This window comes from Talpa europaea (genome assembly GCF_964194135.1).
Source record: "Talpa europaea genome assembly, chromosome: 5".
NCBI lineage: Eukaryota > Metazoa > Chordata > Mammalia > Eulipotyphla > Talpidae > Talpa > Talpa europaea.
The window spans coordinates 21,401,779-21,425,687 of record NC_140071.1 but is presented as its reverse complement, the minus strand read 5'-3'; the positions used below and the strand labels follow the sequence as shown (position 1 = coordinate 21,425,687).

The following is a 23,909-nucleotide window of genomic DNA, read 5'->3' as shown; positions in this document are numbered from 1 at the left end:
TTCTCACTTTCCACATCGTCTCCTAACTGGCCCAGGGGTTTGTCACAGAGGGAACTTTTGAAACATTTGGGTAACACTGGGTCTGCATGTTGTGTACCTTTGTGTTCCATCTGGTGGGGTCTCTTAGACTTGACTTTATTATTATTTTTTAAAGATTTATTTATTTATGCATGTAAGAACTAGGGTACAGGCCAGAGGTGTGGGGGATGGTGGTGAAAGGATTCACCAGAGACAGAGTGGGCAACAGAACAGGCAGACTGACTGAAATACACTGCTGAGGGGAGCAGCGGGCTAGTCAGGAGAGGTCTGCTGTGCCATGTGGGTAGCTCCCTGTCCAGGGATCGAACTCGTGTTGCATGGGTGCGGATTGCTTCTTAACCCTTTGCACCACCAGGGAGGCCCTCGACTTTATTTTTATCAACAGAAAATATTATAGCTGACTTCATCTAAGGGACAACAATGTCATGTAGCAGAATTGAAAAAAAATGTAGTAATGAAATCACAGTCCATGCCTGTCTAGAGAGGTCACATGGGGGATGTTCTTCCAACAGGTTTCACAGCATAGCCATGATGCTTGCTCATTCCCAGCGCTGGCTCCTGCTTGTGCCTTGTGTCCATCCAATTTTCATTTAAAGGTTTTGGTATAAAAAAGAGAACAAACAGCATATTGTTTTAGTCTGCTCGTGCTGCTGAGAGAATACCTACGCTGACTGAAGCAGCAGATATTTGTTCTCCACAGGTCAGGTGGCTGGGAAGTGCGAAGTAAAGTTACCACTGATTTGATCCTGGGGGTGGGGATGGGGTTTGGGGGGAGGAGAAGAGAGACAAAGAGAGAAACAGAATTCATGCATGGTAGCACCCTGGGGTCTCCTACAAGAACAGGACTCCTACTGGATCAGAGCCCTCCTGTTTAGACCTCATTTCACCTTAACGATGTCCATAAAGTTTCTGTCTCCAAATACAATGACACTGGAAATTAGGGATTCAGCATAAGAATTTTGGAAAAATGCAATAGATTTAAACATATTAAAAGTAGAGAGCTGTAGAATATGATGTCAAAAACCAGTGGCATACTTGGACTCTGACAGTGTGGTTTCATTAATAAGCAGTTGTAATATGGATTAAGAATAGAGAGGTTGGGCCTCCCCTGGTGGTGCAGGCGGTTGAATGCAGCACTGTGAAGCTGTCTGCAGCCTCTGCAGCACCAGTTAGATCCCGGAGGCCCAGCGAGGGTCCCACATTGCGAGCAGACCTCTCCTGTTTCGCCCGCTGCTCCCCTCAGCAGTGTATTTCGTCAGTCTGCCGGTTCTGTTCCTCACTCTGTCTCCGGTGAATCCTCTCACCATCCCGTGCATCTGGCCTGTACCCCTGTGTGGGGGCAGGAACAGACACTGAGCAGGTTTTCTGATCCAGCAGACTGGGTAAAAGAGGAGTCAGAGACCTGGAGCCCATAGTGGCTTTTTTGCAGGCTTTTATTTGGATTTACCAGGTACACGGCAGGCAGGGGTGCAGGGAGCCCGGGAGGCTCACAGGCCTCCCAGCACCCAGCAAGTCTCTACTCTTGCTGGGCTATCCGGTGATCTCTGCTTCTGCTTCTCTGCTTCTGTCTCAGCTTCCTTACCCTACAGTCCACCCCCTCAGGGTTTTCTGCCATAGTCTTTATCAGTTTCTATATACAAGTCATAAACACATGTCTCTTGGCAATACGAACACTGTAGCCATGGCCATGGCTAGCAAAAGCAAATGAAATAGATCACAATGTAACAAAATACAACAGAACACAAATAAGTCCAGGCAGGGCCCCAACCAGTGGCAAAAGACAATTATTGGTACCAGCAGATGAGCCACCAAATCTGCTGCCCAAGGGACTGCTCATACGAGGGAGGGGAACTATTCACGGCATCTGTAACACGCCAGGAGACGTCAGGCTTCTTGGCTTTCTCTGGCTGTAGTCTCGGCTACAAGCCATACACCGCATCCACCCCCAGGATGCACTCAGTCCTGGATTGGGGATTCTCTACTCTTTGGGGGTAATCGCTAATCCTCAGGGTTGGTTTTCTGTCTGCAGTCGCTCCACACTCGGCTTTCATAGCCACCAATGCGACACGCAGACCCCTGCACTCAGGCCCACCCACTGCACAAGCACATGGGTCGGGGATCCAAACTCTACATTTGGCTTGGGCTCCACCCCAAGCCATGTTCCCCACCTGTCCCCAAGGACAGGTTCCTCAGCTCCTCACCCTTACTCGACTACGAGCAGGGCATCACCCACAGGTGATTTTACGAGACTCACTGACCTTCCTCAGCTTACCACTCAGGGCTTCCTAAACTTAGCATCAGTACCAGCTTTTGCCTTCTCAGTTGGCTTTTCTCCTCTGCCTGGCTGCTGTGCATGCACAGGCTGCTTTTGGCCACTGAGGCCCACTGGCCACCCCTAGATTCCCATCTCCTGGGGTGTACAAACAATCGCATTCTCCCCCAGGGTCCCAAAAACTTAACTTGCCAAAGTTCCTCCGCCTTCTGGCGGGATTGTCAGTCCTCTCTTCCCCCATGATTTTTGCCGTTGGCTGGTCCTCTCCCGTGTCTCCTTCATGCAAGGTCTCGTCCTGCAGCTCGCGGACCGTGTCCATCTCCTATGCCGCCATGACGCCTCCAGCGTCGTCACAGGCAAACAGTGTGTTACTCCTTAGTCCCTCCAGGTCTTCGGAGGGCTCCATACCCATCTGCATGGATCATCCTTCCGTTTTATGCCAATTGTAGGGGCAGGAACAGGACACAGCGCAGGTTTTCTGATCCAGCAGACCGGGTAAAGGAGGAGTCAGAGACCTGGATCCCTCAGTGGCTTTTTTGCAGGCTTTTATTTGGATATACCACGTACACGGCCGGCAGAGGTGCTGGGGGGCCGGGAGGCTGGCAGGCCTCCCAGCCCCCAGCAAGTCTTTACTCTTTCTGGGCTCTCTGGTGATCTCGGCTTCTGCTGCTGCTTTCTCGGCTTCTACTAGCGTCCCCATGACGCCATCCTTAAAAGCCCAGTCTTAGCCTAGGTGAATCCTATCTACATAAGCCCACAACCTACTCTGGGTGCCCGCCATCAAGCATGCATTCAGGACCGCAAGGATCCATCATCTATCCTGATGGCGGGAGGGCATTAAAGCCTGACATTTTTTCCTTACCCTATACCCGATTCTTATATTAAAAAAAAAAAAAAAAAAAAGAATAGAGAGGTTGTGTCTAACTGGGCAGTAATTTTTTAAAACTGATCTTTTAGCAGACAGTATTATTGAAATATACCAATGTCTACCGCTTGGTGCTGTTTGGAGAGCTAAACCTCCAGAGAGTAGGAACCATGTCTGTAAATGTTTCTGGGTCCCCAGAGAGAAGGCTGCTTACCCAACTTTTTACGGAGTGTTGGTTTCTTGCTTATAGGGCACACTTGCAGAGAGGATTCGTGCAGGCGGAGCTGGTGTGCCTGCGTTTTACACCAGCACAGGCTATGGCACCCTGGTGCAAGAAGGAGGCGCCCCCATCAAGTACAACAAAGATGGCAGCGTCGCCATTGCCAGCAAGCCAAGAGAGGTAAGAAGCGCCCTTCGGCGGTGACACTGGTAGCTCTTCCCCTTGGGGTTTGGGGCAGACTCTCTGTCATTCATTATGTAAATGTAGTAGGTAAAATATCTAGTTAAAACTGAGCATCTGGTAGGAATTAAAGTCAGAGAAACCAGAATATGTAGAAGAAACCATAATCTATATAAGATGTGTGAGTGAGGATTGCTGATGTGAACTAGTTGTTATAGCTTTTAACACACTTGGAAGCATTTAGCATGTGTCTCTGTGCTTATGTGGGCCATAGAGAGGATGTTTGTTGTACATGGTATCAACTCTTTACTCCCAGACCCTTCTGGCTGTGACCAAAAGGCTTGAAAATCTGCCAAGGAATAGTGTTCATAGTTTTCATTTATCCTTTATTTTGCTGGCTGGACACACTTGCTTTTTAGATTGAATAACTTGGTTTTATTTAAAGTGCTGGGTAGGATGGGACTACCTTTCTGCCAGGTAATTTGTTCCGTGAACTTGACATATTGATTGGTTGAGATACTCCGAATTGAGCTAATTTTAAAACCACATGGGCTAGTATTTTAGTCCTTGTATTTGTAGTTTTACCCTTCTCCCTGCCCCCATGGCTCCAAGAAGTTAACACAGGTTGCAGATACAGAGCCTGTCTGTAGAGAAGTGAGAACTTAAGTCCATCAAAGGACCTCTTATCGCCGCCTGCTGTGGTGTTAGCTCTGCAGATCCTTGTTTTGAAGGAAGATAAAAGGTCACCGAACAAGGCTCCCTGCTGTTCAGTGTTGTCTCCAGCAGAGAGCCATCTGGAGCCTTGCGTTCTTGCTCAGAGTGACCTGGATTGACTCAAAGCTTTTAGTTACATTTTTTCATATTCTATCTTGCTGCTTTCTTTACCTAATTAGGTTTGAAAAGTTTTTGGCAAAGTAAAATACAGGAGCCTACTTTATTAAAATGGATCCTCATTAATGTAAAGATGCTTAGAAAATTTGGGTTATTACTTTGAGAACTTGCCTGGGAAAACATGGGCTGAACTAGACTGTCCTGAATACCTGGAGTTAGGTTTTTATCTGAATCCCCCTGGGAATATAACAGACAGTTTTTGGGAATGTTTCTTGTTAGCTGCTTCCCTTGGCTAGGATGGGGAGAAGTAAATGAGTTTCATAATTAATAATACTCACAGAAGTCCGACTCTTTGCCAGGCCCTGGTCTAAAAGGGATCTCTCTAGACCAGGTCCCCTGCTAGCAGAAACTGATGAGAAATGAATAAACACACGCACGTGGAGTAGGGTAAGAGTGAGAAATGACCAGCAGCCCAGGAGGCTGTGTTCTGAGTGGGGTCAGGAGGGACCTCTCTGGAGGTTTCATATGGTAGAGACCTGAATAAAATAGGAGGCTGAGCAGGGCGAGGATCACAGGCTGCACTCCAGTCAGAAGGAAGAACAAGAGAGGTCCGGGGCAGGCTTGCCTGTTTGTGGACCAGAAGGGTGGCGGGACTGGGGTAGAGCAAATGGGCAGGTGCTGGGTGGGGATCGAAGAGCAGGCAGCATCTCATGTGCGTTTGGGTTTTACTAAACATGGGAGAGAGCCCAACAGAGAGCCTGGAATAGAGGTGGGAGAGTGATGTGATCTGAGTTACATTTTAGGCAGATCCCTGTGGCTGTTGGGTGGTGAGTTTTTTGGTAGGTACTGGGATGGAAGCAGTGAGAAAGATTAAGAGGTTGTTGTATTGATCCAGGTGGGGATAGACGGTGGTTTAGACTTAAAGGGGGTAACAGTGGAGTTTGTGAGAAGTGACTGGAGTCCACAGGATTAGGTGTAAGGGCAGACAGTGTGCGCCTATAGGATGGATGGCAGAGCCTGGGCAGTCAAGGGCCCTGCGTGGGACTTGGTGCACTTGTGTTCTGCTCCATCAGATTTTAGTGGGAGTGCTCAGGGACTCCAGCTCAAGGGAGTTGGAAGCTGGGGCAAGGACTTGGGAGGCATCAGCATTTACTCTTTAAACCTGTAGGATGTGATGAGTGGGTTGGGCTGGCAGACAAATTGAAAACACCTCTTTGACATTAAAGATTGGAACGAAGAGAAGGAGCAGCAAAGAAGAACGGGAAAGGGTATCTTGTGAGGAAGAAATCAGGGGAGTATGGTGGCTCGAAAGACAAGGGAAATTTTACAAAGTAGGGAGTGTAAACAGTTGGGGAATGAAGGACCGGAAGGTCACCATTGGGTTTGGAAGTAGGGAGGTCATTGGCCACCTTCAAAAGGGGTTTTTCTGGCCTAGTAGCAGGGAAATTCTGATTTGTGTAAATTCAAGAAAGGACCCCACAGTAAGGAAGTAGAGATGGTGAAATCAAAGATCTTAAGTAAGCATAACAGCTGGTTTGACAAAATCATTTCCTTCCCTGTCTTTAAATTAAGAACTGCTAACACTGAGCAACAAGTAGCATCAGGAAACATCAGGAAATTATATAATCGTGTGGGGTAAGTGAAAGGACATCAGGCTTTTTCTGCCCTCCGCCATTAGGATTGATGATGGATCCTTGCGCTCCTGAATGCATGTCTGATGGCGGGCACCTGGAGCAGAGTGTGGGCATACGTAGATGGGATTCACCTGTGCTGAGAGACTGGGCTTATAAGGGCAGCATCACGGGGACGCCAGCAGGAGAGCAAACAGAAGAAAAAGGAACAGGAGAGAAGGCCGGAGAGCCCAGAAAGAGTGGCCAGCCTCCTGGCCCCCAGCACCCCTGCCTGCCATGTGCCTGGTAAATCCCAATAAAAGCTTGTAAAAGCCACCAAAAGTTCCTGGACTCACTCCTTTCGCTGGTCTGCTGGATCAGAAAACTTGCTCTGGCCCTTCTTGCCTCTGCAATTGGAACAGGAAAATAAAAGGAACTTTTTTTTTTTTTTTTTTTTTACTTTGGGTTAGCGTATGTTTAGTCCAGCTTTCTAGATCTACATGCAAGCTACTTAGCTATTTTCACTGTTTTTCTCAGTTGTTGCTTTGAAATAACTAAGAATTGGTATTTTGCCTATTTATGTCTATGGCTGTGTAAGTATCTTCATATAATTTGTCTAAGTTTATATTAAAAGAGCTTCATGCATCTCTGATTTCTAGGCTCATTAATCTTTTCTAGAAGAAAGGTTGGGTAATATCTTCAAAGACCTGTTTTTGAAAGGATTTCTGTTTTAAACATAGTTAAAAGTAGTAAATGCACCAAAACGTTAACGCTTTCTGGAAAAAGCATGCAGTTTGTCCACTAGGGGGCGCCGTCGGAATGTGAAGGGAGTTCAGCCTTTAACCTGCTCTTTTGTGCACTCGTGGGATGGGCTGCTGATGTCGCATCCTCTTTTTTGTTTCAATTCCCAGAGCTGAACCCCCAAGAGGAAAACAAAGGAACATGATGCCATGGCATAATTTTGCTTGGTCTTCCCCCTACACCCCAGTTTGGAGTAGAATTGAAAGGCAATAAAAATAAAACATTCCGTTAGAAAGCGGGTTGGGTAAACGAAATAAAAGATGTCAGTTGTTTGGTGATGGATGCAAGCTAAACTATTGGAAAAGATCATAATGTGGTCCACGCAGATATTGATATTTAAGTCTGTGCACCTGAAACCTATGTAATGTTACAAACGAAGGCTACTTCAATAAACATTAATAAAATAAAAATATTTTCTGTTATGAAAGCATTCCATTAGATCAGTAATGACAGAAAAGATGTAATCGATTAAAGCATTCATAGAAACATCAGAAATCATGAAGTACTTATAAATAAACCTGACATAATATATAACATGTAATATATATAAAGGCTTTGATATGTGTATGTGTGTATACATCTATAAAGCTTTTATGTCAAATTATAAAATTTGAAGGAGGAGGTAAGATTTCCAAAATATGTAGGCATCTATTCTACACTTATATATGTTATATAAATATATAAGGTTCAAGGATGGGAGGATGTGGCATATCAGTAATCTCCAAATTAATGTAGATATTCTAGGAATTTCAGTTAAATTCTCAGCAGATTATAAGAGTGGTGTCAACAGGTAGTAGATTAATTAGGAGAGATGAATGGATTCTTACAATTTTTTTTAATGTATAAAAGCAATGCGTTATTTTATGCAACGTGTATAGACTCTTCTGGGGTGGAAGGAAAGAGAATATTTTCATGTTTGGTGTATAAGCCTCTATACACTAATAATAAAGCAAATACTAATGCACAGACTCTGCCTCAGGCCTGGAGGACTGTCACTTCCTCAGCTATTCCCAGCTGTCTTGACAGGCTTGGCACAGGGTGTCCCCTTAGTTCTCCCACTACTGTGACTAAGTCCTGGTTGCTACCACTGTTTGTTCTTGAGGTTTCAGGTGAGATCCTTCTCCCTCTGAGAGACCTTCCTTCTTTAGGCTTGTATTGCTTTTACCTGCCTCTGTCAGCCCACATACCACAGTCAGCCAAGACCCGTGCCAGTACTTGACAGTGCTTTCTTTGTCCTGTGCAGGTGAGAGAGTTTAATGGTCAGCATTTTATTTTGGAGGAAGCAATTACAGGGGACTTTGCTTTGGTGAAAGCTTGGAAGGCTGACCGAGCAGGAAACGTGATATTCAGGTACAGTGTGGTTTTAAAAAATATTTATGGAATGCATCTCAACAACTTTGTTTCTTGAATTATGATTACAAAATGACTATCGTGGTATGTTTGCTATTTAAAAATATCTTAAAATCAAACGTGTGTGTGTGTGTGTGTGTGTGTGTGTGTGTTTGTAGGGCTGCTCTGTAGTCCTGCTGGTGTGGCAGTGGTAGGGATGGTCTGTACTGATTGGTTGGCTTCCTTACTTGTTAAATGCTTGACTATATACTTTGTATACTCTTATAAATTCTCTTATGCAGACTAGTTTTTCCCTTGTGTATTTTAGTCACTAAGACCAGTTACAATGTTGAGACATAGTAGGAACACCTGACAAAAGCAGTTATGTTGAATTTTAATATTGTTTACTTGCATTGTCTTAAAATGACTCTGCCACGTTGATATGATGGAATGCTATTGCTATCATTTAAGTCTTTTCCAGTCCTGCTGATATTTAATGATGACACACAAGAGGTGCTGTAAGAAATGCTTATAAAGTTTCTAGATAAGAAGTTGCTCAACCTCAATAATGCTGACTTACCTTATTACTACCTATACATAGCCACAGATCTTAAGCCACAGGCTTAATAGATTTCAAGATCTTTTGATTATTATATTAAATAGTAACTACTTAGTACCTTGGATCTATAGATTATATTATTTTTTTGAAAATTATGCCACCTTTGAATATAAGCATATAAGAAGTTTTCCAAAATGTTTGTTCTTGAATATTCACTGTTTTATTGCTGAAATAATTTTCTCTCTTAAATTGTCATTTGCTGCTTTTAATTTGCAATGTTTTATCTTTCTCAAATGCAGCTTTAATGTAATCACAAATTCTCAGTGACCTGTCTCCTGCTGTTTTGTTCATTTCTGATGAACTTATGTTATATTCTATATTACATTTCTTGAATATAGCATTTTTAAAATTATAACGAATTTTGGCAATTACGGAAGACATTTTACATCATGTCTAGCTTATTTGACACCTTGATGTAATGCTTGCAAAACTTAGGTCCTTTTTAGAAAAGATGGATGAAATTGTATAGTATCAAATGGAAATGAATTATTTAAAATATTTCCACCAGTATATCCTGTGCTCCATCTCTAGCTTATAGGTAAAGACTGAGGACTATTCTGAGCATTGTGGTTATTGAGCACTGATGTGAAGTGAAAATGTTCATCTCCAATGATCAAGTGACTTAGATGCTAAAATACTGACTCTTAGGACTTCCTTTATGTTTATGGAACAACTGGCACAGAGGTCTGTCCAGGCCTTCGCCTCTGACATCTCTGCTTTTGGAATTTTTGATCCTGGATGTCTGGTGTAAATCTAAACAGCAGCTTGTAAAAGTCCACCTGTCCTTACGCTTATAGCTATGACTTATTTTCCTTTACTAAAGAAGTTTTTCTATCAACATACACTCAAAAAGTTTTTAAAACTACATTTAAATTTCATGGTTAAAAGAAGTATATTAACTTAGGAGCTTGGTAGTACAAAAACATCCGCAAAATTGGTACCTTACTGAAATCAGGGTCTGATGTGGGTGTCATATTTTAAAAAATCTCATTAGATATTGATGCACCAGAGAGAGCTTTAAGGCAACTCCCAAATTGCCAGAGAATGTTTTATTAAATTTCAGCAATAGGCTTCTCTTTAATAGAGAATATAATTATTATACTTTCTCATACAAAGCACTTGCTACTTCTCTTCATATTTTAACAAAAGCAAATTTAGTGAACTGGTTAACCATAGAAACAAAAATGGCATCCTAGTTAAAAGATTTAGGGAGATTAATTTTAAACAGGCTAAATTTATTAATACTCATTTTGCTTTTCTGCATATAGCCTGTATGTTGAACATGAAAATAGTTCCTCTTTCCCTCAATCCCATAAAAACTATATAATTGAATGAAATGTTTTGTATATTTATATATATATTTTTATATATAAAACAATTATAGAACTTATGAAAAATATTATATACTCTTTAAAAAAGATTCACAGACTCTTAGTTCCTGGAAACTTTATTCATCTATAATTAAAGCTTAAAGAGGTGATTCTTATTTTTGTCTCATTTTCCTCATTTCTCATTGTAGGAAAAGTGCAAGGAATTTCAACTTGCCGATGTGCAAAGCTGCGGGAACCACAGTGGTAGAGGTAAGAGGAGAGATTATTTCCAATTTCCTAATAATTATTTTTTTTAACTTGCTTTTAGGTATTAGTTCCAGAAAAAGTGCAAGAGTGCACTTTTTTCTGGGGGACAAAAAATGACAGCTTTTTCCCTTGGATGTGGAAGGATTCTATGTGAATATGCAGTATTTGGGATTTGCTGCAGCAGGAGCCTTGGGGCTAGCTAGACTCGCAATAGAAAGTTCTCCTTACATGAGGCGAGCTCAAGCGTGAGGCCAACCAGGTTATAAAAGTCCTTTTGCACTTGAAAACAGACCTTCTTGGGTTATATTCCAAGGTGAATTTCTGTACGTAGAATCCCAGGAAGGTAGTAAGTTGTAGCAGGAAAAGTCCACCGTCCTACTGTGTTGGATACCATGAATTCTTTTATTTATTTATTTTTTTAATTTAATTTTTTTTTTAATATTTTAGGTCTCTGGTTTGTATTTTTTTTTAAGATTTATTTATTTATTTATACAAGAACCGGGGTACAGTCCAGATGTGCAGGAGGGTGAGAGGATTCACCAGAGACAGAGCGGGGAACAGAACAGGCAGACTGACGAAGTACACTGCTGAGGGGAGCAGAGGGTGCGGCAGGAGAGGTCTGTGCGCCATGTGGGACCCTCACCGGTGGCTGGGGATTGAACTGGCACTGCAGAGTTAGCAGGCAGCTTCCCAGCCCAGCACTCAACTGCTGCGCCGCCGGGGAGGCCCAGATACCGTGAATTCTTTAAGGGAAGAGGAGGAAGGTGCCAATGACTGCTTTGGGGTGGTTCACTTGGAGCCCTGAATTAAGGCATTGATCCTCCTTCAGCCATCTCAGGCTCAATGTTCTTTCTCAGGGTCAGAGTTCTGGGATAGACTTTGGTGATTTAGCTCAAACCTGCCATTTTGTTTATATATATTTTAACTTCGAAGGAGACTTCAAAATGAAGATCACCTGAGAGTCAAATTCTAGTGGGTATTTGAGTGAGTTTTCCCCTCAGAGGGCTTTCAGAGCCCATCTTGAGATCTGAAAATGAATATATGTTCTTGACTTTTCTCGTGATGGTAGTGTAGTATGTGCCATTTTTTTAAACATTAAGGTGATTTATTAAAGTGCTAATTTTATGCCTTATTTCTGTATAGCACATTAGGTAACTTTAAAAAAATCTTGTCACTTGGGGTATCTCATTTGATACTTAGGGTAGCAAAGGAATTAGGAAAGGCAGATCTTAGCATCCACCTTGGAGCTGAGGCAGTGCAGATGAAATGTCAGGCCTTTGCTATTTCAAGCCCTCCTGTAGGGTTGAGGGCTTGAGAAGCCACCTCCTTGGAGGCCTATTGAGACTAAGTTGAGGTCTGGATGTGTGGGGGGCAGTGGTTGCTTGGGGAAAAGTTTTTCTCATCTGCTCCCCACTGAGAAAGGGATCCTTTTCCTTAGTAAACTGCTCCACAGTCTGCAGGAGCTGTCAAAGATGGCCGTGACTGAGCACTTCCGTCTCTGTGAGGGGTGCCACTCTGCCCAGTGTCTGATGATAATACCAGGTGCCTGGCTCTTACCAGGGGACCGGGAGATGGGCTTGAGACGCTGATGGGGGAACTGATGTCGTCTCTCTGGGCTCTGAAGTCCTGAGAAAGACCTGGATGGAGGAATAGCTGCAGGCCATACCAGAGACAGGACGTGCCTGTGAAGCTTTTCTGGTCGGGAGAGATTGCTGCTCCTACAGGCCCATGCCGGCTTCTCCTCCTGCCCAATCCCATGTGTGTGGCATCTTTCGATCCCTCCACATGCTTGGCCATGATGGTATCATGGAGGCAGTACAGCAGTGTATTTGAAACAATCAAGTGTTAGAGTTCTCTTCTCATCTTGGAAAGTAAAGTGTCTTATTTTAAACTCCTGGGAAGGTGGTGGTTTTAACCAAGGCATGATTTTTTTTGCAATGCTTTAGGATTTGTTTTCACTTAAAATGGGTAATATGATTTATTCTCTGTGGCATCTATTTTTTTTTTTTAATTTATCGAGTCATTGTAGTGACCTGCCATAGCACACATCTGTAAATGTTTAATGCCAAGAAGTAAACTACTGTTTATTTTCAATTAAAGAAAACATCAGATTTTTCCTTGACATGAATTCTAGTTTCTATAAAAGGGGACTATTGCTCCTTGGGGAAACTTTTTCCCTTTCAGCAGTGTTCTAAATAAACTTGTGATTTTCATGAAACCAAAGAGGTGATCGATTATGTTTGTTTTTCCTTTTCTCCTTTAACAAAACCAGTATGAACAGTGCATTTGTGTTTCTTAAAACCTGCAGCCGTGTGAATGTTCGCCACGAAGTTGTGACAGTGAATGCTGGCTGTGTCTTCCCCCTTGTTAGGAACTGGCTAGTTACTTGGAAAAAGTAGTACAAGTGGGTGCTCATATTTGCACACATGCCAGAAAGACATTCCTCTTTTTAGCCCAGGCAGTGTTATTTCTGGACCTCTCTGTCTTTGAGTGGGAGAAGTCTTTCCTGATAAACTTCACAAGTCTAAGTGGAGAAGCAGCCAGGGAACGACTCTCAACGCTGTGCTCTGTGTGTCTAGTGAGGAGAAGCGAGGACAGTCGTGTTTTCCTGGGGGAGCTCATTGGGCTCTTCGAGGGCTCCTTTAACCCCTCACCCTCCCTGTGAGGCCCTGTGCCTGCCTCCTGGGAGCACTCCCACCATCCTGGGTTTATCCTGGAAAGTCAACTATTTCTACATTTTTTTGTAAAAGCAACTGATAGTAGAAGACCTCCTTGGGGAGAATCAGGAGCGTTATACAGGGAGACTGGGAGACTGTCGCAGCTTTGTCTCCTGCAGGCAGCCTGGCTTGCCTGCGCTGTCAGAAAAGGTCATCTGACTCAGCCCCAAAGGCTGTTGAGGCTGCCTGGGACTGAAATAACCTGCTGGTTCTCAGGCTTGTGCCCTGCCTGGTGTTGGACGACACAAGGTTCTTCAAGTCCTCTTTAACTATTTTAGCTAATGCCAGCTTTTAGTTAAAACAAGTATACTCATTATCCTGACCTCAATCAAGTTATTTTTATTGTGCTTATATTATAGTATATTTATATGTTTGCTTGAAAAACACTTGCTTATATTGTGTTTGATGTGCACAGATATTGTATGCATGCAGCCTGTCTGGGTTATGAAGCCTGGTAATAAATTAAACATCTGTGAACCCACCACCTAAAGTAAGAATTTGAGGATTGCTCACCTCACTTTCCTCCATTTGCTTTTCCTGTAGAGAAGACTATAACATTGTGTTTTTCAGTTTCTTGCTTAAAAAAAAAATCCAAGTCATAAGGTATGGATATATGGAAAATTCTTTTCCAAAGTGATGTCCTAAGCCTTTTTCAATGCAAGAGCTAAGCTCCGGGAACGGTGACCTCTGTGTTGTACTAACACCTGGCACCTGCCATTGCGCTTTTGGAGATTAACCAGAGGACAAGCTTAGGGGTATGTCTATTACCCTGCAAAGCAGCCCATTGTTGATGCTGATGGACGCTCGACGAGTGTCGTGAACATGCTATTTCACGTTTCTGTCCCACGCGATGGAGGATGGTGATGCATAGCAGTGGAGTGAGGTGGCCCTTCTGAGCACATCGCCCAGCTCCAGAGACCCCCCGGACCACTCCTGCCCACCCACACCCTTTCTCCTTCTGTATTATTTTTGAACCAGCACCAGATATTATAGCTCAGTGATGTTCTAAGGAAAGTTCAGGGAGGCGCGCACACTCCAGCATGCTAGGCACCCTTCCAGGCTCTACAGACACTGTAATGAACAACACAGAAAAGCTCCTGCCCTCACAGAGCTCACATTCTGATGTTCCAGATGGACAAAAGATACAATAAATTAATCAGTATTACATAGATACTGATAAATGTGAAGGAGAAAAGGCACGAAAAAGGACATGAAATGTCAGGAGAAAAAGAACTAAAAGGCTGCCAGGAGAGGACTTAATTACAAACTTAAGGACGAGAGGAAGCATGCGCTGTGGGTGTGCAGAGTAGGATGGCGCGCTCCCTGCGCCAGGTGGTGGGCTGAGGGGTCTGACAGGAAGTTAGCTTTCTAGAGAGTAATGCCAATCTCTTTTTTTGAGGCTGAGTGAAATATTCAATATTTATTTCATTTTGTAATAGGCCTAAGTCTGTCCTTAAAACGACGCAAATGGGCAGTGTGATTTTGAGAGTGGCACCTCTGACTTTTGTGACTCCCTGACCCAGATGGGAGAACCTGGCATTGCTAATTCTTCATGCTTTATGTTAGCCGAGTTGACCAAACTGTTGGTTGTTTCACTTCACACTAGAAGGGGGGGGGTCACAGGACTTAATCACCTCAGTGGAGTCTGTGAACGTGTCATCTTCACCAAGCAGGCCAGTTAATATATCAGTGTTTCAGAGACTTCGGTTGTCCTCTTTCCTTCTTTAGAGAAAATGAAAACATCTAAAGGGTTCTTTTCCTCTTATGTTTCTTTTTCTTTTTTTAAAGATTTATTGTATTATTTATGCATTCAAGAACTGGGTGTAGGCCAGAGGAGTGGGGAGTGAGAGGAATCACCCGAGACAGAGTGAGGCAAAGTGGGGAGTAGCGCGGGTGGATGTACTGAAATACATTACTGAGGGGCGCAGCGGGCAAGGCTCAGGAGGTCTGCTGTGCCATGTGGGTCAGCTCCCTGGCCAGGTATCAAACTCAGGCCACAGTGGCTGGTGATAGCTTGATAGCACTGAGACTTTAACCCCCTATGCCACCAGGGAGGCCCCTCTTATGTTTCTTTTAATCTTTATATTTCTAGTGCCTGATGATATAAAGTGGTGAAACTCATATTTTTTTTTCTAAGAGACTAAAAAGAAAATACATAGGTATAAGCAAGAAAAAAAGGGAAAGCTTCTATCCACATAAAACAAAAGCTTGTGACCATAGACACTTTATTTATTTATTTATTTTTTAGAGGTTTATTTATTTATTTATACAAGCACTGGGTACAGTCAGAAACGAAGGAGGGTGAGAGAATTCACCAGAGCCAGAGCGGGGAACAGAACAGGCAGACTGACGAAGTACACTGCTGAGGGGAACAGCGGGCGCGGCAGGAGAGGTCTGTGCGCCATGTGGGACCCTCACCAGTGGCAGGGGATTGAACTGGCGCTGCAGAGGCTGCAGTCAGCTTCACAGCCCAGCACTCAAACGCTGCGCCACCAGGGAGGCCCGACCATAGACACTTTAATATTGGACAGAATCAGTCTCAAGCATTTGCATTCACACACAGGAGTCACGGAATTCATTCACACACAGAAATCTCTGATTGACATGTGGAGACTTGATATTTATGGGAACTTGGCTGAAATGTCAAATTTGGCATTTATTGTGCAAAGCATGATACGTTAAAGGCACTTCACTGTACTTCAGCATTTACCTGGTAAAGCTCTCTGCTGCAGGAGACTGTTTATCCTGACCCTCTGTAATTCAAGCTCTCAGAGCCAGTTGAGATAAATTTGCAACACAAGTTTTTTTTTTTTTTTTTTTTTAAAGGGGGCAGTAAGAGAACTATGTGACACAAAAAGAAGCAATCTCTCTTCCTCCCTACCCCCTTGAATCTTGGGAACCCTTGATCCTAAGGCAAAATGATTCTTAGCGCAATGGTATCATTCAGACGAATTTTAGTTCTGCTAACTTAATTCAGATTTTAATTCTGATTTTCTTTTTATTATAGCTTTTCAGTTAGAAGATTTTATTCTTGCTTTTGAATTTCACTTTTAAATTAATTACAAAATCATTCTGAAGTTACTGTAAATTATTAATGCTATAAATTTAGCTATCTATAGAATGCTTTGACACATAAGCTTATAATGTCCTTGTACAACTAAACTAGTTGAACTAGTTGATTTTATTTATTTCAAAGTATTGAAGTATTTAAAGACTATTCTGTTCCTTGAATTTTCATGAAATACAACATTGATTTGAAAATATTTGGATGTTAATGAAGATGCATTTGATGAAGACATACTGTCGTCTTTTTGGCAAAGTAAACTTCTCAGTGATAAAGTTACTGTTAGTTAATACTTGCTACTTCTACCAAGGAAGCTGCAGATAAAAAATAAACACAAACAAAACACACGGACTTCGTAAATACACACTACTAACTTTACAAAATTTCCTCTCCTTATACTCTTTTGATTACTATGCATATTCTTAATCTAATGGCCATTTACATCCAGAGGAAAAGTACAAAAAATATGGCTTATTGATGGTAAAAATATATTAAATCAAGTGCTAATCCTGACATTTTATTTCTTGTTGCTTGGTAACAATGCAGCAACTATGTGAGAGAGTTCCATTATCTCAGGTACAATGGACTTCATTGCATTGTGGGGTAGAAATGCCAATTACAGCAAGTCATTTGTATGCCATTATCCTTACAAAATTCTGGTGCTATTTTTTTATTGTTAGTGCAGAGAATCTAAAAGAAATTCATTTTAATAATACGTCCCCTTTTTTATGGATTGGTGAATTTTATTCTAGACTATTTTTGACTTTTTGACTATGCATCTATTTATAATTTTTGAGGCTTCACAAACTTGTGTTTTATCATCCTGTAATATAGAAGCCTAGGCTTTTAAGTTGCATTGTAACGTGTATGTTAAGTGATGCTTCATTAGTTCTTAGTGGTCACCTCCTATCCTTGACTACCTAGGAAGCCAAAAAATAATCTAGGGAGAATTTTTACCTTATAAAAAATAGTCAGGCTGTATCTCTCATTCTTCTCTAATATAAACCATTCTGAAGTGTTTTTAGTACCTGCTTCAGAAAAAGGAAGTCTGTTGCACCAGAGTGATTTGTTTTAAATGAAAGACCAACTCATGTTGTATGTAACTGTCCACATTCTATATACTGTTAGCTCACAATTATTATTTACAGCAAGGATTGATAAATTATAACCCATGGCCTATTTTTCTACCACTCAAGAGTTAACAATGATTTTACATTTTAAAGGGTTGTTTAAAAAAAAAAAAATTGTGACAGGGACAGTATATGGTCTGTACAACCTAAAATATTATCTGGCCCTTTACAGAACGAGTTTGCACACCCATAGTTTACAACATCATTCTCCTTGTTGTAGTCTGAATATATTAAATGTCAATAAGTTTTATTTCTTAAAGAACCCTTGAACTTAGGTAGAATTAACATAATGATAACGGGCTTCAAGAAAATCTGTGAAAAATTAAACAATATGAATTTGTGTAGAAGTAGTAACATGACCATGTAATTTGCAGGCCTTGTTTTGGCAGCAGTCATGAAGAAAGGATGATCATATGCCACAAGCTGTTTATCTTGCCACTGTTGTTTCAGTTTCTTGAAAATTGCACGCATTTGTCAATAAATCTGACCAGTATAATCATGTAATCAATGGACTCATTTTATCAGGAGCATCTTGCCTTTTTTGCCTATTTGACTTATCTTATACTTGAGGGTCAGTTTCTCATACACACTGTAAGGTCAGGACTGGGCACAGTGCAGGTTTTCCGATCCCATGCAGACTGGGTAAAGGAGGAGTCAGAGTCCTCAGTAGTTTTGCAGGTTTTTTATTTGGGGTTCACCAGGCATATGGCAGGCAGGGGTGCTGGCTGGGGGGCTGGGAGGTTGGCAGGCCTCCCAGCCCCCAGCAAGTCTTCACTCTATCTGGACTCTCTGGCGTTCGTTCTGCTGCTTCTCGGCTTCTGCTTCAGCTTCTACTGCTGCTACTGGTGCTGCTGGCTGGGGCTGCTGGCGTCCCCCTGTGACGCCGCCCTTAAAAGCAGTCTTAACTCAGCTGAATCCCATCTACCTATGCCCACACCCTATTCCAGGTGCCCGCCATCAGGCATGCATTCAGGACAAGGATCCATCATCTATCCTGATGGCGGAAGGGCAGAAAAGCCTGACATTTTCTTTACCCTACAGTCCACCCCCTCAGGGTTTTCTGCCATACAGTCTATATACATATATACAATTTTCTAAGCAAACAAACAATCCAGCCATGGCCCACAAAAGCAAATACATCAAATATAACAAAATGCAATATAACAAAATACAACAGAACACAAATAAGTCCAGGCAGGGCACCAACCAAGTGCAAAAGACAATTATTGGTACCAGCAGATGAGCCACCAAATCTGCTGCCGAAGGCACTGCTCATACAAGGGAGGGGAATCACTCACGGCATCTACTGTATCACACCAGGAGCCGTCAGGCTTCCTGGCCTTCTCTGGCTGTAGTCTCGGCTACAAGGCACACACAGCATCCACCCCCAGGATGCACTAGCTCTGGGATTGGCAATTTTATTCTGTTGGGGGTAATCGCCAACCCTCAGGGTTTCTGTCTGCAGTCGCTCCAACACTCGGCCTTCATGGCCACCCATGCAACTCACAGACCTCTGCACTCAGGCCAACCCACTGCACAAGCACATGGGTCGGGATCCAAACTCTGCATTCGGCTTGGGCTCCACCCCAAGCCACGTTCCCCACCCGTCCCCCAAGGACAGGTTCCTCAGCTCCTCACCCTCACTCAAGAATGAGCAGGGCATCACCCACAGGTGATTTTACGAGACTCACAGTTCTTCAGCATACCCAGGCTGCTTAACAGCCGCTTAGGGCTTCTCAACTTAGCATCAGTACCAGCTTTTGCTGCCTTAGTTGGCTTTTCTCCTCCACCTGGCTGCTGGGCATGCACAGGCTGCTTTGGGCCATCAAGGCCCACTGGCCACCCCCAGATTCTCAAAAAAAAAAACATAACCTGCCAAGGTCCTCCGCCTTTTGGCGGGATTGTCAGTCCAAGATCATCAGTTCATCAGTCTATCAGTCCAAGTCCATTGGCCTCTCCCTGCTTCAGCAACAGCCTGCTGCCTCAGGGGTCATTGGCTGGTCCTTTCCGGTATCGTTGGCTGGTCCTTTCCGGTGTCGTTGGCTGGTCCTTTTGGGCGTCTCCTTCACGCCAGGTCTCGTCCTGTAGCTCGTGGAAGTTGTCCACCTTCTGTGCCACCATGGCGCCTCCAGTGTCATCAAAGGCAAACAGTCTGTTCTCCTTAGTCCCTCCAGGTCTTCGGAGGGCTCCAACACCCGTCTGCTGGATCCTGCCGACTTACGCCAATTGTAAGGGCAGGACTTGGACACGGTGCAGGTTTTCCTGATCCCATGCAGACCGGGTAAAGGAGGAGTCAGAGTCCTCAGTAGTTTTGCAGGTTTTTTATTTGGGGTTCACCAGGCATATGGCAGGCAGGGGTGCTGGCTGGGGGGCTGGGAGGTTGGCAGGCCTCCCAGCCCCCAGCAAGTCTTCACTCTATCTGGACTCTCTGGCGTTCGTTCTGCTGCTTCTCGGCTTCTGCTTCAGCTTCTACTGCTGCTACTGGTGCTGCTGGCTGGGGCTGCTGGCGTCCCCCTGTGACGCCGCCCTTAAAAGCAGTCTTAACTCAGCTGAATCCCATCTACCTATGCCCACACCCTATTCCAGGTGCCCGCCATCAGGCATGCATTCAGGACAAGGATCCATCATCTATCCTGATGGCGGAAGGGCAGAAAAGCCTGACATTTTCTTTACCCTACACACACAAATGCACACAGCCAGGCTGATGGCAGTCTCCTGAGGTGACTGAGAACTTCCCCAACCTGGCCCTGTCCTGCCTGTGACTACAGCTCCCATTGGCTAGCAGGGGGTCCAGAAGCTACAGAAGTCGTCCAGAGTTGGGATCATCCTGTGTCCCTGGGCTTGGGAGGGGCTCTAACCCCTCTGCACACACCACCCCCCGCCTTCACCCCAGAGCTGTATTCTCTGCAACCTACAGAGAAGGGGGAAGAGGAGTGGAGAGAATTTGGGCATGGTGGGACTGATTTTCTCAGCTATGGTTTTCAGCTGTTTTGTGTTTAGCCAGGATCAGATTTTTAAGATCTGCTGTATGTTTCTTATTTGTTGGTAAAGTGTGAAATCAGGATGTTAAGAAGGGTCACACCTGTCCTCTTAAGCAACAGAAAACAACAACCAGCCAAAATGCACTCTAGTGACAAGATGCAAAAGTCACTTTTTTAAAACTAGATTTCCTTAACTCATCTTTCCTGTAAACACAGGCTTGAAAAACTGTGCTGGATCACCCTTCTGTGGTTTTGTTTGCACAATGCTTGATGCTTTTCAAAGCACTTTCCCATGGTAGTGTCTCATTTGATCCTCTCAATCACCGGGTGAGATAGGAGGACAATCAGTTTTATTACAATATTGCAAATGAGAAAAGTGAGATATGGGTACGGTTCTGGGAGTAGATCACCAGGAAGCTGAAGAGTTGCTTGAGAAGGACACTTGGAGGACTTGACTATCCATGCTGTAGTTTTGAGGTGCTCATCAAGGAGAATTGTAAAATTTCAAAAATGTAGGCATGCTAGCCTTTATAGGCATCTGGACTTAGTATTTTAAGTGCATTGAAAGGATTGAGATTTTAGCTTAGGTGTTGTGTGTAGAATGGACTTTACAGAGGTGTGAAGGGTGGCGGAGTGACTAGGTTGGAGACTAAAGCAGTGGTTCAGACCAGAGGCTTGGGGCTGAGCAGTGGCATGAAGGTGGGAAGAGCAGTAAAAGGGAGTTAGGGTATTCTGGAAGAAGAGTCTGTCGTGCTTGTCAATGCCTTGGACGTAGAGCGCTGAGGTAGAGGAAAGGCAGGATTAAAATGACTCCTAGACCAGCCGTGAGTATTGGGGATCACCCACTGAGGTGAGGAAACATGGAGGCACAGCTCCTGTGGAAGGAGAGGAAACGAGATCCCTGCTAGGCTTGCTTGGCTAGTTAGGGTTTCAAGTAGTGATGTTGCAGGTCCAGAAGGACATGTAATATGTTAGTGCTCAGATGAGAGATCTGAGTGGGACTTTTACAGTTGAGAATAATCCATGCATATTTGATGAATTAGTCATGGAATGTAAAAGACCACGGGAGGAAAGAAATCCTAGGATTAAGCCTGGGGAGACTCTGTGTGTGTGTGTAATTTCTTTTAAAAAGAAAAGAATCTGAGGGCCTCCCCGGTGGCACAGCGGTTGAGCGCTGGGTTGCGAAGCTGCCCGCGGCCTCTGTGGCGCCGGTTCGATCCCCGGCTGCTCCCCGGCCACCGGAGGAGGGTCCTGCATGGCGCGCAGACCTCTCCTGCCGCCTGCTGCTCCCCTCAGCAGTGTACTTCGGTCCTTCTGCCTGCTCTGCTCCCTGCTCTGACTCTGGTGAATTCTCTCACCCTCCCGCGCTTCTGACTGTACCCAGTGCATGTATAAACAAAACAAACAAATAAACAAATAAAAACATGCCTCTATAAAAAAAAAAAAGAAAGAAAAGAATCTGAGTATAAGAATTACATTTTCCCCTCTCACTAGCATTATGATCTTGGACAAAATTCTTTAAAATTCCAGCTTCTTTATAGGATCTCCTGTGTGGTTGCCTATTTCATGGCTCTCCATTGAGCCTAATGGGCTAGGACATTTCTGAGGCTCCAAAGTGCTGTGTTCTAGCCTTGATGCCTCCGGGTGCTTTGGCTCATGAACCTCAGATGGCTACTGGCCTGGTGCCACTGACAGTATGGGCACTGACAGTGGGTGTTAGCTGGCAGGGCACCCTCTCTGATCCTTTTCCTGCCTTTCACAGTTCTTGAGATTCAAGGGAATGCAGATTCCATAATGACCCTGATTTCTAAAATCTTAGTGCATTATCAGAGAACTCGCCTAGATTGTGTTTTCAGTATACTCTTAATCATAAGTCAATTAACTAATACTTAAAGCTCCCAAAAATCAGCCTCAATATGTTAATCCTTCACATCAAGCAATGATGGCTTTTAAGGGAGTCATTATGGACACCTTGAAGAAAAGACAGTTCCTGTAAGCCCCTGGACTTACAGGGACTTGTTCCATTAATTTGACTTGCATACACTCAAAAATCGATAACATCCCTGCTATTAAATTTTAAATACAGTATTTTCCAATGACCTGTATTTATCTCTTTCTGTACTTTGGTTCAAAAGAGTCAGTATTCTGTTAGGAATGAAAGCTAAAGTTTGTTCCCTGATGAAACTTGGCTTGTGTTGAATATCCTTTTTGACTTCTTTTGTCTGAGAATAGCATTTGTTACTCCTTTGGGCACAAGAGAAACAAAATGAATAAAGAGGACCTCAGATATTCATTGATGATCATAGACACACAGCTGCCTGCAAACATCAGAGGGACTATGAGTCCAAAAGTAGACTTTTTCCATATTTCCTTAGGATGGTGCACACAGTGCCATATAAATAAATTAGTCTGCAGATGGCATTTCACTGCTTCCGTATGGAAGCTTGTCCTTACTGAATTTTCAGACTCAGGGAAATGTATGTTTTGTTTTGTTTGATTTCAAATGAGTAGGTTTGAAATAGGTGGTCAATTTGGGAGAAATAAGGAAAGATTAGAAAACAAGAATGATTTCACTTTTAGAAAGTATAGGTTTTCTACTGTGAGGTTCATTCTGGAAAGAAGCCAAGATCACTCATTTTCAAGAACGTAACTCACCTTCTCTTTAATCCAACTTCTGAAATTTAATGTTAATACAATGTTCATGTCACCGAATAACTAATCCACCTTCAACCAATTGCTTTGAAGAGAATTATAAACCCAAATTCCCTGGGAAGGAAGTTACAGTAATGTGAAGAACACTAGTGCCTTTTCTGGCCTTCCTGTGAAAAAGAGCTGGGTTAGGAATTTAAAGAAGCTATATTAGTTTCCTTAATAATTGTGGGGAAGGATATACCTTTTGCCTTGTGTTTGAAAGAGTTTCTTTCCGTTTAGAATTTCATTTTAAATTTTGGAAAAACTCAGGAAAGAAAACTCATGATTACCAAACTCAGACAAATACAGGGGTGACTATAAAAAGCTACAGGATTAAGGCTGTTGAGTTTGGAAGTTTTGGTATAATTTAAATTTCCTTCAGTTTGAGAAATTTGTAAAGCTTGTTCATTTTGAGAATTGGCACCACAGAAGTGGAGTTAGACCTTTAGAAAAGAAAGGAAGTATTAAATAGAATTTTAAGCAGTTCTACAAATCAACTCTGGCTATAAAAAGAAGTATTTTAGCTGCTGTTTTATTTATAGATTTTTTCCCAATGCTTTTGGCAATATGCTTGTGTGCCCCAAAACGTTTTCATTTATTTTTCTTCTTTGCTGATATATATTTTTAATGTATAAAGTAGCATTTTATATTGTGATTGATAAAGACTAGGTTTTAGAAGGAGACAGGCAAGTAGAAAACTTTTCTTCATGAAGTTCATGCCCAGGAGTAAGAGGGATAATAGTAAAATGATCAAATAGAATAGATGCAGCCAAGGTAGGTAACACAGAGTGTCAAGAACGTAACTCACCTTCTCCTTAATCCAACTTCTGAAATTTAATGTTAATACAGTGTTCATGTCACCAAATAACTAATCCACAGAATAACTAATCCACTTATCTTGACTTATCTTCTTATCTTATAAAGTCATAGACTTTATAATTGAGATATTTTCACAATGGCTATAGCAAGTGAAGGAGTTACAG

General features: G+C 43.0%; 1 protein-coding gene across 3 annotated transcripts in view; it reads left to right on the top strand.

The window, feature by feature from the left end:
• Positions 1-23,909, top strand: part of OXCT1 (3-oxoacid CoA-transferase 1) — a gene marked incomplete at its 5' end in the record, with an annotated part of 133,339 nt that overhangs the window by 20,841 nt on the left and 88,589 nt on the right. For 2 of the 3 annotated variants that reach the window (XM_084233778.1, XM_084233776.1), the window contains 3 exons: positions 3,427-3,576; positions 8,062-8,168; positions 10,286-10,346. In XM_084233778.1, the coding sequence (XP_084089904.1) occupies positions 3,427-3,576; positions 8,062-8,168; positions 10,286-10,346 (318 nt within the window). The remainder of the gene's footprint in view (positions 1-3,426; positions 3,577-8,061; positions 8,169-10,285; positions 10,347-23,909) is intronic. The other variant, XM_084233777.1, reaches the window with a different exon arrangement.